We start from the raw sequence: 15,716 nt of genomic DNA on the forward strand, positions 1-15,716 counted from the left end.
GTGCAAACATCGTCACACTCAATCATGGTGCAACAAGGGGCGACCACGTCCCTTTGAATCCTACGGTGCAACTTGAGTACTGCCTTCAGTTAACGGCCAACGCTCCGTCAAAATGGACAGCCGCTCTTTTTTCCAGTCCTGCAGATGCTATGCAATTCTCCAAGACCAGGAGATGTGCTTAGTTAACGCCGACACATTGACACCCTCGGGATGTATTCCTACCTCGCCACTCGAGCACACTCCTCCACGTTACCTTGTCATTTATTTTAAAACGGTGCTACTGAATGGTTAGTGAAGTAGGATCAAGGTTTTGACCTAAAGGTGGTCGTGATTCAGTGATCATGCCCTTATAATAATACAGCATGTTCCATACACTGTTGATATACATCAAATATGTGCCATTGATCGATGTGTACTTTTTGCATGAATGTTTTTAAGTGGATGTAGGGATACATATCTACATACCGACTCACTCATTTATTTAAATGACACAAGAAATAAACATTTAAAAAACGTTTTTTCATATCCATCTTCATCTTAATCCCATAGTAAAACAAGAAGCCCCCATGGATTAGCAATAATAAGAAAATAACAATAAATATCCTGAAATAAAGGTGCTATGAAAAAAATACAATTAAGTTGAAGGCTCTTAGGTGTAACAAAAAAAAAACAATAAAAAAAAAACATTATTTTTAATGTATTTCCTCTTTTATTTACTTCAGAATGTGTTCATTGATTTAATATTTAACCAAACAACATTCCAACCTGACTCCTCATCTAAGCTCCGGGCAATCACAATCAAGATCAGGTTCGACAACCCAAAAATACCTACATTTTACGCTAAACAACATCTCACATGTTTTGTACGGATTATGTTCTTGCAGGTTTATCATCCGCAGTTAGTCTTATCGCGCTGTTATTTTACGTTTCAACCTGCAACATTTCTTCAGGAAAATCAAGTTTAAAATAGTCTAATGGCCTCAGCTATGCAAGGGCAGAGAATGGATGTGAGTGATGTATAAATCTTTACATGTTCTGGAGTCAGAATCAGTCAGGGTTTATCGCTTGGACAGGAGGACGGGATTGAAGGGAGTCCGAAATGACAATGTAACACACTGTAAAACAAATGCAGATCCATTGGTAATCAGGAAATTAATTTTACCCCTTGTTTGGTAAAAAAAATGTTTAATATCAGGGTCTGCATAGGAGTCCAAGCTGTGTGTGTGTGTGTGTGAGTGTGTGTGTCCATGTGCATGCACAAGTCTTCATGCGTGTTATTTGCCAAAGTCTTGCTTGAGCTAAATATAGTTGTCATCACAGGAACACAGCAGAGTATTACATTGTGTTGCGATAAGTTCTGGGTGTATTAGAACATGGCAGGGTCAACCAACGTGGATGTATCGATGAGACCTATCATGGGCTTTTTATTTTGGCAGATCCTAGCTTTTCTACCGTGTTATTCGGCTTAGAATAAAAACCCGTGTTTGTAGATATGACGTTGAAAAAGTATATATTTTTTTCTTGTGGTAGGCCTTTTGATTGTAAATACCTTCTCAGTTGCTGATTTTTGTTTAGATGGCTCTTTCAAAAATGTACCGATAGTTAAATGTCCTCTATAAATAGTCAGAATGTACGATACGAGCGGACTGGAAAGTGTGTTTTCTATCGCGGCACTGTGTCGTCCTCACTGTAAGCACACTGATTCTAGATCTGGGCTGGGAAGATAAAGAAGAAGCATTTGAGAAAATGTTTAAAGGTGCTTTTGGTGTATTTGAAACAACATTATAACTGGGATTTTTTACTTCAGGGATCATATTATATTTAGGAAATATTATTTTTTTAATGAACTTTCATTTCACTGTACAATTAAAACGTATGGCTTATTCCATTAAATAAAATGGAGGTCAGTTAATTGAACTTTGGGTTCATTCTAATTTTAAAAAAACAAATTTAATCTCTAACTTGTTACCATGCTTTTTAAGACCAGGTACGACAAAAGGTCTGCGTTTGTTTTTCATTAGTATCACAGGATCAAGTAACTACTTTAGTATTAGAGCTTTATTAGCCATAGTCTTTTGTAGTCTCTTTTAATTTTCAAATGTTTCAAAAACACTCAAATGGCACCTTTAACTGACTTTAAATTGCTTTATTGTATTTCTTGGTGCACGATGGAACATTAAAAAAAAAGACAGCAATGTCATCTCTGTACAGAAATTAGCATTTTAGGGCATTAGCTTTGCTAGCATAAACTAGATACTGAAATGTTTTCCGTGTGGTCGAACTTAATCTAGGTGTTGTCGTTGAGATAACTGTTGCCATGAAAACCAGCACAGACTGCGAGAATTTGAATGTCAGGAAAAGAGGGCACAAAAATCCAAATTTGACATGTGGTTTGAAGAAAAAAGAGCAACGTAGCCATCGCAGAGCAACACCCATGTTCAGACTGTGAGATAGAATTATGGGCTGGTTCGCTCAACTCTCACCTGCAACTCATGATACACGTTTCCAGGAACATCTGGATTTCAGGTTCCTTCAACCTCACTCAGAATGTCAGACAAACCACCAACACGTTGAAAAAGGAGCGCACATTATATATCTCTGGACCGTCTGTGTTTTTCTCTGTGTCTGATCGTTTTCAATTTTATTCTGGAAAAGAGTTCAACGATATTTTCGATGGTTATTTTTGTTACAATACCTCCTTGAAATAAAAGTCTATTTATCTGCGCACAGACAGAGATTTACAATATAAAAACAAAGAGAGTACTCTAGTTACAGATTTAAATATAAACACATGTACATGTTTTTGAAACACGATGCAGAAATGTATGTGTCCTTTTGGTTTTATATAATTAACATTTTATTACATTGTAATGTTGTGATTGCGAGGAAGAAAAAAAAATATAAAGGGATATAAATTGATTTTTCTAAATGTGTGTTGCTTTCCTTTCCTTAAAAACACACACATTTTCCCTCATTATTTATTCACATAAAACACACGCATAGAAATATAGATCATATATACAGTATTTTCAAACAATTACAATCTGTTCAGCCCTCAATAAACACTCACAATATACCCACATAGTGAATACAACTTCAAATGTTCTATAACAGTGGTTCTGGTTCTGGGACACACCACACCAATAAAAAAACTTTATTTTGAACACCTTGAAGCTGGAAACTAACACCAGAATTCTCATTATATATTGTAACATTCAGACCCTTACAAGGACTACAATGTGCTCCAACAAGAAATTATAATTCCTTTGAAATAAAACCTTTTTTTTGTGTCAGACATGGGCAGCAAACTTTGGGAAAAAAATGGGCTTAATGACCCAAGTTTGTGTTGCTGTCTAACAGTTGGGAATCACTGTTTGCCAGCCATTACTATTACATGATTTACAGATTGTTATAACAATCTTAAAAACATTAAACGTAATGTTTAGCATTTACAAAACATTAACAGCATTCAGTCACCTTTAAATATGACAAACAAACACTGTTATACCAAAGGATTGAAACTAGAACATTTATTTTTGAATTATTGAAATTACAATATCAAACTCCATGTGTGAAATATTAATTTAAATAATTTTCACTTAGAAAATATTGGAATTCTTTATTGATAAATAGTAATAATAAATGACCCGATAAAAACGAATTCAACCTTTCCATATTTTAATTATTGAATCCAATTATTCCAAAAATAATTCAATTCAATGTTAATTGATACAACATTTCAAAAATATGTATTTTGATGCCACTGTTCGACTTCAATAAGTTCACCTCCATTCATTATTTCTGTCTACCTCCCTGTGACACCATTATAGGAGCGAATGAAGATTTCATGCAGTTGATTTCATAGACACATGGTAACCTGAGCAACGTTTCCATCTAGTGGTGGAAACGTAAACTACAACTCCACAAACTGCCATTGTCACATATTCAAGTCTTGTCAGGTTTTTAAATAAACAGCACTGCAAGTGCTCAAATGCTTTGTCGCATCAATAATATTAAGTAAAGTATTTACTGTACTAAAGCCTCCTGGTCAGCATTTATCCATCGCTGATAGGACGATGATGACCTACAGCGCCCTGCTGTCCGGAACAAAACTACAATACAAAGACAAGAGACAAATCGGTATACGTTTCTATAGCACACCGACAAAAGGAATTTCCAGTAAGTGACCCTACCGACGACTGTGGTCAGCAACATCAGAACCCCCACCACCAACAGGACTATCGTAGTGACGTCGTTGCAGGACTCGGAGGTCAGCAGGCAGCGGGCTCTCACCAGAGAGCCGTTGTTGGGGCGCGGGGGCACGTCCAGCAGGTGGCACATGAGCGGGTACACGTCCACGGACTCCAGACTTCTCATGCGGAAATCCTGGTGGAAACTCGGCCCGTTCGCCGCCAGGAAGGGATGCATTCTGGGATCGGTGTTGTCGTAACCATGATCGCCCACTGACGGAGGGGGAAAAGATTAGACACGGATCTAAACATGTTTTAAGAGGAATATATGAGGATCTAACATCTTGGAAGGGTGTTCCCCCGCAGAATAATAGTCCAGCCCACGTCAGCGATCAGGATGATGGGCTGGATGAGAATGCTGTTGCGGTAATGCAGCTGCTCAGGGATGTCCTTCTTCAAATACGCCTTCATGTTTGGGTGGCAGCCGTCCAGCCTGGCGAACACAGCGTCTTCATCTGACGAGTGCAGAGAAAACATGGTTACACTTGAGAGACATCGACCGTCTCGGGCCCAGACGACAGTCGGGTGTACCTCCGTTCGGGATGAGGGACGCGACCGGAGTGAGGTCCACGAGTGTGTAGTTGTCCGGATGCAAGCAGTCGTCCAGCCGGATGAGTCTGCTGGAGTCACACTGGGCCATGCCGTGGTCGCTCGTGATGATCACGTTGATTAGACCCCACAGCCCGACTCGCTCCAGCTCCGACATCAAAAGACCGATGTTGTCATCCACCTGGTTAGATTTGAAGACAGCCAGCGAATTAAAACATGTGTCGTCATTTATCAGTGTCTGGATCAGGGGTCTCAAACTCTACCTGCCAGGGTCTCTGATGCAAATTTGATTTATATTTTAAAGTTAAAGGGAAACTAATGCATTGATTTAAGTGGGGTTTTTTTTATTTACCGTGGAGCTCTATTGTACTCATCAGTATGTGTCTGTTTGTACAAAAAACTCTCTTTTCATTGAAATATTTACTTTAGAAATTAGCTTAAGCCCCGCCCACTAAAAGCTTTCTATTTCTGGAAAATAAATCTTGTTTACCATAACCACACCCACTCTGCTGTGATTGGTCAAGCGTTCAGCTTTTTTACGCAGCATCATCAGTCAAGGAAGTCTCCACCTCCATGGACTCATTTTTTAAACAAAGCGTGGCACGATTACAGCTGGCTGAAGGAGGAGTGAAGCCATTATTACGTCATAATGGACTCCGCTCTCGTAACCTCTTATTTGTCCAGATTTCAGATAGGGGAGAACTTTATAAAGTAATAAGTTCAAAACATGGTCTTGATGAGAGACCTTCCTTCCATCTATACATCTGGCAATGTACAAAATATGGAGTCCCTTGCTTGAAGACAATACATTTAGGTCGACAAAGTATAAATTCACACGTCACAAAGGGCCCACAGTCATAGAGTTTGAGACCTCTATTCAAGATGTAGCAATCTTTGATCTTTACCTCCTTCAGTGCTCTCCCCATCGCAATCTTATCGTCCGGACCAAAAATGTGACCTGATCTATCTGGTTCTTCGGAGTAAAGTGCTGCAAACATCACTCCAGGCTCCTGTTTGGAATGACGTTTAGCAAGATTTTTAAAAATAATCACTAATTGAATTCCTCAGAATATTATACCTTTTCGTTCCCCAGCATCCAGTTGGTGACGTTGCCGACTCTCTCACGGAAGCTCATGTTGTAGTCATAGTAAGCAAAGTGCGTCGCTGTGCGGTCTCCAAAGGGTATGTCTGAGCCGGGCCACATCATGGCCGCCGTGGTGTACCCCGAGTCCAGCGCCGAGATCCAAAGAGGCATCGCCTTCTGCCACCAGGACGGGTCGGAGTGGTTGCTGACCGTGAAATGCTCGTGGGTGACGGGGTCGTACATGGTGCCCGCCACGATGCCATGAGACTCTGCGTATAATCCCGTCACCTTGGAGTCAAAAGAAATTCATATTTGCTCAACTTTGAAGTAACATAATGCAACAAATACTTCAGACACAGTTTTTCTATTTTATACAGGATAAAAGAGTCATGAGAACATACCAGGCTGTAGTGGTTCGGAAACGTCTTTGTGATAAAAACGTTGGTCAGCTGCTCCACCAGGATCCCCTGACTATACAGGCGCTGCAGGTTCGGCATTGGAAACCGCTGCAGGTAGTCTGCCCTGAAGCCATCGAATGACACCAGTAGAAGTGGAGGCGGGCGACTCTGGGAATTTTCTGAAGCCATCGTCGTGACACAGGTCAAGAAACAGAGCAGCGCCACACGCAACATTCTGTAAAAGACAACAAAAAAGAATAATTTGGTGGAGAAATACCCTCGACTATGAATGCTGTCACTTTAAATGGTGTTACAATCTAAATATAATAAAATTGATCGTAGAGGTTGGATTCAACTCTGAAAAGAGGAACCATAACAAATTGAGAACGGTATATTTAGCAATATTCAAGTTTCATTTATAAACACGTCTGCATTTTTTTTTAAATTCTCAAGCTTTCCATTTTCATTAAAGTTGAGTTCTTTCTTTCACATACACAGCTGCCTCTGTTTTCCCCAAAGTTAGTGAATGGATTCTTCAATTTAGAAGAATTTAAAAAACGAAGAGCCCACAAATCACATTAAAAAGTGATGTAGACTGGTGAAATAAAGAAGGATCAGGATTAAAAATATGTATATTAAGTTTTTTTTATTATGTGTATGTGGATCTGGAGGACAATAGACAATTTGAAAAACTTGCTGCTCCACTTACAAAAAACAATGCGTCTCTAAGCCCGGAAGGCTTTCACTGACAAAACAGTTTAACATTTGGTTTGTCTGTAGAGTTCGCTTTTTTTGTAACCTTTTTAGATTTTGTAAGATATTGGTTTAAACTTAATTCATCTTTTTTTTTGGACGTTTGTTTTCACAGCACAGATATAAGAAATTATTTAGTTCGCGTTTAAACTGCGCAGAAACAAGTGTGTCATTGACCTCTTTAAAAAGTTTAATGTAAATATAACAAGAATGTGTATGGATATTCAAAACGAAGTGTGTCAAAGTAACTAGTTGTTGCCACTCACCTGCCCAGAGAGTCACACTCGTCACACCAGACTAACGTCCTGCTCTGTGGGAAAACAAACGTCAGACAATCAACATAATGTCAAGCTACCGAAGATCGTCAACTTCCGGTAAATGCGCAACCACAATCCACAAACGTCGATTAGGCAATAATAGTTAGCACAACCGAATGTGTATTTTAATCTCTGTTTTTATACACCAGGAAGTATTTCCCACCGTGGAAAAATAATAATAATGACTTTTAAATCGTTTTTACTCTCCTGCTCTTATTGTGAAAAATAGCCAAAACGGATCTCGGAATATGTAAATATATTTTCTTATTAACTCAGCCGCATTAACATTTGCGTAATTCCATAAATAAATACCACGAAGTTGGCAAAAAGCGAAATAAAGGTAGACAGATACTTTTATGCGGGTATGGAATTCCAGTTTTTTTTTCCCTGCGGAAAGTTATATTGACGGATAAAAAACAGGAACAATAAACAATATAGAGTTTGTGTCACGAGTTTATGTGTTATTTATATTTTGGGTGAACTCGACTGAATCAAGCCTCTTGGCGTGTGTAGAATCAAAGAATAACGTGATATTTCGTCTCAACAATACACCTTTAAAAACGTAATATTTAATAGATCAGTGGCCCTGTAACAAATTCCTCGAGGACCGGTCCCGGCTCCAGGGCGTGAGGACAACTGAGTTGGAGCACGCATGTGTTTGTTTACCACATAGTAGTTTATGTGTGTCAGGGGCAGGTTGGGGGGCTACGGCATCAGCACTAGTGTGTGACTAAATCCAATTATAACTTGAACTGACAAGAATGTTCAGACTCACTGGTGAGATACAAGCTTCTTGTCACATGGCTATGTGACTTCCATAAGTAATAAAGTATAAGTGAGAGGGCCTGTGTTTATCCCACACATACATAAGCTGTTTATTATAGCATTACATGTAGCTTTAAAGGTGTTATCAAAACCACATTGATTCCATTCACCTCAGATGTTAAAATTATCTAATTCTGCTTGTCCCTTTGAGTCATTGTATTGGTTCAAATATTAAAAAACTGATGAATATTAAAATTAAATTGCCTCTTGTATCTCTAACCAAAACTGTTATTTCAATTTTGACTGACATATTGACTGATCACAGAATGGAAATTATTTTTTGGTAATGGAAGTAAACTTTAAAAAGGATGTTTGCTCTGAATCAGTGACTTTTACTCCCTAAAATGGCCTAAATGATAAAGACTTGCATCCGCTACTCAAAAAGATAATGAGACCCTAAAGTCGGTCAGACGAAATAGGAGGTCACTCAGAGGGCTATTTTTGACCCACGGTGTCACCCCCCCCCCCTTCTGCAGAGGCCACGGGTACCAATTGAACTTCTCTCACACTCACACTGCCCTCACTCTTTCCACGTATTGGCATCCACCTTCAGCTGTGTGTCAGAGCCGCTACTGAACAGACCAAGTGGACCAGGACTGCTGTAAACTGAGACCAGTCGCTCACACATGCCGAGACTCACAACCAAAGCGCACACACTTTTGTAAAAAACTAACAAACAGATATCATAGTTAATTAGTTTTCAAGAACATCATGGATCCGGCTGCAGACGAGGACAAGGACCCTGACATCGAGTTGTTCGTGAAGGTGGGGGTGAAGTCATGTGTGCTGTGCTGTTTCCAGCTTTTTTTTAAAAACTTTTGCTTAAAGAAGTTTTTTTCTCTCCCACTATCACAACCTGTCAAGCAAACAGATTCTGCTTGCACTTCACACAGTCACGGATAAGACACGTTGACTGTTGACGTGTTGACGAGCCGGTCCCTTTAAGACGGCACATGCCGTGTTTTTGTTGTTGTGTGCTGATTTTCCATGTGTGGGAACCCGAGACCCATGTGCATAGACAATCACTCTCATTCTCTGTCACCTTGAATTATTGATGCACTTTTCATTAGCAAAAACACAATGTATGATTAAAGTAAGAAATATGTGATATTATATTATACCACATTATCCAGTTTCCTGCCATGATTTTAAGCATAGCTTCTTTATCATGATTTATTGAGTGAACGACTGACATACATAGCATCTGAATAGAAGGAGGAAAATAAGGAGTGAGTGGGAGGACAGAGGGAAGGACGCATCTATCCCAGAACTGACATGAAGACAAATAGAAGGTGATGAATGGTTTAATGCATCAAGTGGTTGAGAGATAAATGGACGGAGAGACGGCAAAACAGACGGATGATCAAATCTAAGTGGATTGAAATCAATGGCGGAAAAGAAAGACACATTGAGAAATGAGGGTAAATAGAGAGACGGCTCACAGAGTGGCAACAGATACATTGAGAAAGGGACAGACAGATAGGAACAACTGATAAAGTGAGCTATCACCACCCAACTTTTATTTTAACACTTCCTCTTTGAATCAGCCCCATCTGCAACAAACTTGGTTTTTTCGTTGGAAAAAAAAAGAAGATCTGTTAACATTCTCACTTCCTGGCGCCAACACCTGCACACTCATAAACTATTTAAGGAAATGAATGTCTGCAAACCCGTGCCTAGTTCAGGCGCATGTCTCATGTCTTTTTTCCCCAAATGAAATGTTGTGACAGTCTCGTTGGATGATTCCTGCGGATGATAAACACCAGAGCAGTGTGCGCGAGCAGCTGAAGTTCAAACAGGCACTGAGGCGACTAATGGAAGCCGCCTGGATTATTCATGTTGAACTTAGTGTCCCATTACAGTGTCCTGTAACTGCTTTTCTCACAAACACACACATACAGATGCGGCGAACATTCAACTCAGAGCAAAGGCATTGATTCTTTTACACAAAAGGTTGATGGCCAGTGGAGTACAAATGTAAATCCTATGGAAAATATCAGCGGTCGGGTGTCATGTGTTTGTGTGCGCAGGCTGGCAGTGATGGGGAGAGTATCGGGAACTGTCCGTTCTCTCAGCGCCTGTTTATGGTCCTGTGGCTGAAAGGTGTGGTCTTCAACGTGACCACCGTGGATCTCAAAAGGTACCATCTCTGCACACACCTGTCAAAGATATTTAGAGTCACCATTATATGGGAAAAATGTGAAATTTGAGTTTGGGTTTCATGCTAGTTTTAAAGAGCTTCTAATTGTGCTATTAAAATAGACAAAACAAACAGTGGTTCAACATTTGTTCAGGCTAAAAGTGATAAAAAAAGATATTTACACAATTTTAGGAATTATTCGTCGACACAGTGGTTTATACTTCAGACACATACAAATATAATGTATCTAATTTGCACCAAAATTTTGCTTTGGCTAACAAGGTGATGAATGGACATAATAATCATCTGTCATAAAGTAAATGATTGCATAAGAAAATGCAATTGAGGGCGTAAATATTACACTTCTAAATGAAGCCATTAATGTATTTTCAAAATTAAAGTTGAATTTATAACTTATTTTCTTTTTCAACCCTCCATAAATGGATTTGTTGTTAATGTTATTATGGTAAAATGTTAAATATATTTAGATGGTCTTTGTTAGGTTATTTTGTGAGTAAATTATGTTTTATCAAATAAATATGTTCGTTTAGGTTGTCATCACTCAAAGAAACGGTGAAATATTATTTATATTGACATTGATTGATTGATATACTTCTTCCAGGTAAATTTAAGTAGTAAGTAGCAGTTCACAAAAAAAGATAAATCATGAATACACACATTATATTAAGACACACAATAAACACATTTTACAACAATGAAAATAAATAATACACGATAATCAGAAACCAATATATAAAAATCAATTAAATATCAATCATAATAAAATAATAACATTTTTTTTTTAAGTGAAATAAATACCGTACTAAACGAAATAGAATCAACAATATTATTTACAGACCTCAGTACACGTGTCCCTCTTCTCTGTCCAGGAAGCCAGCTGACCTTCACAACCTGGCCCCAGGGACCCATCCTCCCTTCCTTACCTTCCAGGGTGAGGTGTTAACTGATGTGAACAAGATAGAGGAGTACCTGGAGGAGATGTTGGCTCCACCTAAGTAAGCCCTGTATACTAGAGCATAAGAAATTATAGTTAATGTATGAAATCTTTTTCTTTCAACTTGTCTTTTTCTCTTGATACAATTGTTTAAATTTACACATGGTCAGGATGAATTTGAAGAACAAGTTACTATGTAAATAAACAATTTAGCTAAATAATCCATTTACCTCAGTTTATAAATCGTTATGACAGAGTTTGGGGGGATTTGTTGAACTTCATGAAGATTAATGAAGAAGTGTCATATTATCTACAAGTCAGTAGGTGGCGCCCTTCGTTTTAAAATTACATGAGGTTTAATACAATAGCTGTTCAAATCAATTGATTAAAGAGCAGAGAGCGACATCTAGTGGACTGTTGAAACTCCTTCATGATATATGAAGAACTCCTAAAAAGAAATTTGGATATTGTTTGAAAGTACCTCAAATAGGATAAAGTCTCCATATTAAATAATATATATTTATTCTTGGCGTCGAACTTAAGTACTCAAGCTTTAGGAATTTCAGGACGAATGTGTCTATTAATTTTATATGTATAAACATTGTATTTCCAGCAAGGTTTTACAAGTAGTTGGTAGAAAAACTGAAATAAAAAGAGGGCATAGAAAATGAAAGACTTCCGTGATTGCCCTAAAAATCCAAAATCAAGACTTACATTAGTTTTTAATGTTTTGATGTTTCACAAGTTAAGTTTCTGAGGACTTAAAGGTTTGTCTCTTCGTGCACTTTAGTTTGTTTCCGGATGACCTTTTAAAACCTGCCATTCCTTACACGTCCCTCTGAGACATACATTCATGCCTGACACTCTAGGTTGTCATACAGTACATATGTCCCCCCGGGGGACAAAGTCCAGCCCGCCAAGTCATTTCATGTGACCTGCCGCATGGTTGGCTCCGACCCATGAAGATAAATGTTCTTGTTGATACTGTGACCTTTGAAGAGTTTAAGTTAAGATAAGATGTTTAGATTATGAATGTTATGATTAAAATGATGTTGAAGGAAAAATAATTTGATGGGAATGTTTGATAAAGAAGGACAAACACAGAGATAATTCAGATATATGGAGATGACCCTCCAAGAGTGAAAGGACAATGTTGCATAATAGTTATAGTTCCTGCTAAATATACATTTTGTTTCGACACGCAACATAGTCTAAATATTGGCCCCTAGTTTCATTGTTCTAGAGTCAGTTTTTAAATACAGGGTCCATTATTGAGTATACATTACTGGATGAACATGCCACTTCTGACACCTTTTGTTACATAAATCTCAGCAATACTACCCTGGCATCGACTCTTGATTGGATTTAAACAATAAACTCAATAGTTTAGAATGTGTTTAACCACCATCTGATCAATTTCATCTTGTTATATTTTGAGTAAATGTAAAAACATACATTAGCTTCCGTTGGGAAAGTCCAGAGACCTACATTGTCTGCTGCTGTGTCTTCCAGGTACCCTAAGCTTGCTGCGAAGAACCGTGACTCCAACACGGCGGGGAATGACATATTTTCAAAGTTCTCCGCTTACGTCAAAAACACTAGACCAGATCAAAACCGAGGTATGGAGCACAAGGAATCACTTGGACAGTCATCTGAGACGTGAATTTATTTTTCAGCTCTTGAGCAGAGTCTCAACAAGGCCCTATCCAAGCTCGACAAATACCTGAACAATCCATTACCTTCGGAAATCCAGCTGGGAATCGCGCAAGGAGGGTCGACTCGAAAGTACCTCGATGGGGATGAACTGACTCTGGCGGACTGCAACCTCCTGCCCAAACTACACGTCGTCAAGGTCTAGTCTTGAGTGACCTGTTGTAGTGTAACCTCCCTGACTTCTGACCAGAGGTGTGTTTTTATTCAGGTGGTGGCTAAAAAGTTCAGAAAGTATGACATCCCATCGGACTTCAGAGGCGTGTGGCGCTACCTGAGCAACTCGTACAGCCGCGATGAGTTCACCAACACGTGTGCGGCCGACGCTGAAATCGAGCAGGCGTATAAGGATGTGGCGAAAAGACTTGGGAAGTAAATTGCAGAGTTAGAATTACTGGTCTTTTTGGGTTTTTCAAGACAGATACAATTACAGAGAGAAGCAATTTTATCTTACAAACACAAATGACTATTTTGACACGAATGGCAGGTTTATGGGATGTGTCGAGGGGAAAAGGCCCAGAACTTGATTTATCTGGTATCTGGCCTCTGGTATGCAGTTGGACTCGTTTCCTGACTTGAAGCTCATCGTTCTGACATGACTGTGGTGTTCAGATATTGACAAAAAATGACAAACTGGTCTTGTTGTACTTCCTGTGCTGTGAGCTATACTTTCTAGTCTAGACTCACAGATCTGGTCACACTGGTTTCACAACCTTTTTTTTCCAACAAAGCTTTAAATAAGTATCACATGACAAAAAATTGCATTTTCGATCCTAACTAACATCTTTCTCGCCCAAACCAGTTAACCAAGAATTTGGTTGCAGCTTCTCTAAGCAAATTGTTTGTACAGTAAAAAGCTAGTTTAAACTGCTCACTGACAATCCTGAATGTTGTTTGATCATTGGTGCCTTTAAATATCTTTACGGCTGTTCAGTAAAAATTATATGTTTTAATATAATAATGAAAATGACTATGCTGTAAATGTGTGACACTTAAATGCCTTTAAACTGTCAAGTTAACATGTTATTCTCTTGATTAGAACCACGGGCGTGTATTTGAATTACAATGTAATAAATATATTTTCTCATTGATTCATTTGAAATGTGGTGGTTTGTCAATACATTTCTTTGTTGAAACAACATATTTAAATGAATGATATAACACAGATTTTTGTTCATTAAAAAAATAGTCGTAATTAGGGTTTAACAATTAAGAAACGTATAAAACTATATCATTTTTTTTCATATTTATTCATCAACTTATATTCTCTTGTTTAACGACCGGGCAGTGTTGGTACCGTTTGTCCTGTAGGTGGCAGTAGATACAATGATTCTAATGTTCAGTCAAGAAGTTAGGGATCGACTCGTTTTTCCCCACCACAGTTTCGTTTCATAATAAAACATCAACGACCTGCAAAACAATAGCACATAGTAAAAAGTCGAGAATAACGAGAAAGATTAACAATGATTGTGGTTTATTTAACGATTTAATTGTTGTAGTTTTTTTATATTTTGATTTACTTGTAGATGTAATTTTTATTTTATTTACCTCATGCATTAGAGACCTATATTAGTTAAATTATAGTTAAAAAAAAGTATTACTCATGTAAAAAAAATGCATTTGCTAAATTAAAGAATAATTTAAGAACTGAATTGAAAACTCTTAAATAAAATATATCAGAATTAAATATGGAGCATTAATCGTGAAGTAAGGGGTGGTAACTACTTGAGCAATACCACGTCAGGGTCATGATTATTATTATTATTATTATTAATTTATTGTTATATTTAGCGTCAAGTGTTTTCTCTCTCTCCCGTCCACCTCACACACTCACACACACACTTCACGGAGCGAACATTGCAGACGGTCCCTATGTCGTCACTGGTGTGTGCTGTGGGCAGAGCGGACTGAGCCTGGACTCTCACTGGAACATACGACGTTCGTTTCCGCTCGTCTTCTCCGGGAATTCCGCTCGTATCTCCTCGTCTCTCCTGCCCTTCTCACCGGCGACTGGAACCCAGGATACGGGTGAGTCAAAAAACATGCCCGACCGACCTCGTCTCCGGAGCACGTCGTCGTTGCTGGAGAGAGAAGCGCCGCGTTTAGCTGCGTCTGCTCGGCTGTGGTCGACTTGTCATTGGGGGTGTCTTGTTGTGAAGGGGGTCTCTCTAGCCAGGCTAGCGGGCTCTCTCCCCGAGACTCTCCCCCGTCAGTTCATCGTTCTCATTCGGCAGATACACTCCTCGGTTGCTGGACGAGGTGATGGAGCTATCGAAGCTAACGCTAACTGGTTGTATCCCGTCTTTATTTCGGGGGGCTGCTAGCGTCAGCGCCGCATTGAGGGGGTTCAGACAGGCAGGTGTAGCTACTAGCACCGGGGCAGGGGGTCACTCAGGTGTAGGGAACGCGTCTTTTGGATGTCGTTACATCTTTGTTCTTCTCGTTCATTCAATAGTTCCATCTGCACTTCTCAAACTGTCTGAATAGCTGTAGTTCCAACCGACGGTGTGATAATAATGACACTAAATAGCTTTTATTAGTGTTATTATTATAATTATTTCCCCATAAACAACAAGTGTAAAGAAACGGTTTCCTCATTTTACCTTTTTTCTTCTCAACTTTAGCCTGGTTTCTTTCTGTGACCGCTTCCTGAGGTGAGAGATTTGTTTATACAGTTGTTTTTTTTTCGAGTAGTAGGCAGTACTTCCTCTTTTTTTTACTTGGTTATTATAGTT

At 38.9% G+C, this 15,716-nt stretch overlaps 3 protein-coding genes across 4 annotated transcripts in view; 2 read left to right on the plus strand and 1 right to left on the minus strand.

Moving 5' to 3' along the window:
• Window positions 1–2,915: 2,915 nt before the first annotated feature.
• enpp4 (ectonucleotide pyrophosphatase/phosphodiesterase 4) lies at window positions 2,916–7,343 on the minus strand. 2 transcript variants are annotated; one of them, XM_087791471.1, is made up of 8 exons: window positions 7,301–7,343; window positions 6,285–6,516; window positions 5,878–6,171; window positions 5,705–5,809; window positions 4,782–4,980; window positions 4,532–4,705; window positions 4,194–4,463; window positions 2,916–4,112 (listed from the first exon to the last, which is right to left on the minus strand). In XM_087791471.1, exons 2-8 carry the CDS (start codon window positions 6,513–6,515, stop codon window positions 4,027–4,029), a joined length of 1,359 nt encoding a protein of 452 aa, XP_087647597.1. In that variant the 5' UTR covers window position 6,516; window positions 7,301–7,343; the 3' UTR covers window positions 2,916–4,026. The 2 variants fall into 2 exon arrangements, with proteins under 2 accessions (XP_087647597.1, XP_087647596.1); XM_087791470.1 differs by having other exon boundaries at window positions 2,916–4,463.
• Window positions 7,344–8,839: 1,496 nt separating this feature from the next.
• Window positions 8,840–13,921, plus strand: clic5a (CLIC family member 5a). Its single transcript, XM_087792559.1, has 6 exons — window positions 8,840–8,941; window positions 10,207–10,316; window positions 11,207–11,332; window positions 12,784–12,890; window positions 12,948–13,123; window positions 13,193–13,921. Exons 1-6 carry the CDS (start codon window positions 8,888–8,890, stop codon window positions 13,355–13,357), a joined length of 738 nt encoding a protein of 245 aa, XP_087648685.1. The 5' UTR covers window positions 8,840–8,887; the 3' UTR covers window positions 13,358–13,921.
• Window positions 13,922–14,853: 932 nt separating this feature from the next.
• mgat5 (alpha-1,6-mannosylglycoprotein 6-beta-N-acetylglucosaminyltransferase) overlaps window positions 14,854–15,716 on the plus strand; it is a 55,588-nt gene continuing 54,725 nt past the window's right edge. Inside the window, exon 1 of the mRNA XM_087791472.1 lies at window positions 14,854–15,009. The gene's annotated coding sequence lies outside the window, so the exon portion shown is untranslated. The remainder of the gene's footprint in view (window positions 15,010–15,716) is intronic.

The sequence above is a fragment of the Callionymus lyra genome, chromosome 5, assembly GCF_982586985.1.
Source record: "Callionymus lyra chromosome 5, fCalLyr1.hap1.1, whole genome shotgun sequence".
NCBI lineage: Eukaryota > Metazoa > Chordata > Actinopteri > Syngnathiformes > Callionymidae > Callionymus > Callionymus lyra.

Bases quoted from the DNA above. Each gene is read 5' to 3' on its own strand.
- clic5a (XM_087792559.1), top strand. From the start codon at position 8,888: ATGGATCCGGCTGCAGACGAGGACAAGGACCCTGACATCGAGTTGTTC. The intron at 11,333-12,783 runs GTAAGCCCTGTA...TGTGTCTTCCAG, and splicing joins GAGATGTTGGCTCCACCTAA to GTACCCTAAGCTTGCTGCGA. The intron at 13,124-13,192 runs GTCTAGTCTTGA...GTTTTTATTCAG, and splicing joins CCAAACTACACGTCGTCAAG to GTGGTGGCTAAAAAGTTCAG.
- enpp4 (XM_087791470.1), bottom strand. From the start codon at position 6,515: ATGTTGCGTGTGGCGCTGCTCTGTTTCTTGACCTGTGTCACGACGATG. The intron at 6,172-6,284 runs GTATGTTCTCAT...TTTGACTCCAAG, and splicing joins TTCCGAACCACTACAGCCTG to GTGACGGGATTATACGCAGA. The intron at 4,981-5,704 runs GTAAAGATCAAA...AAATCTAACCAG, and splicing joins TGGGGAGAGCACTGAAGGAG to GTGGATGACAACATCGGTCT.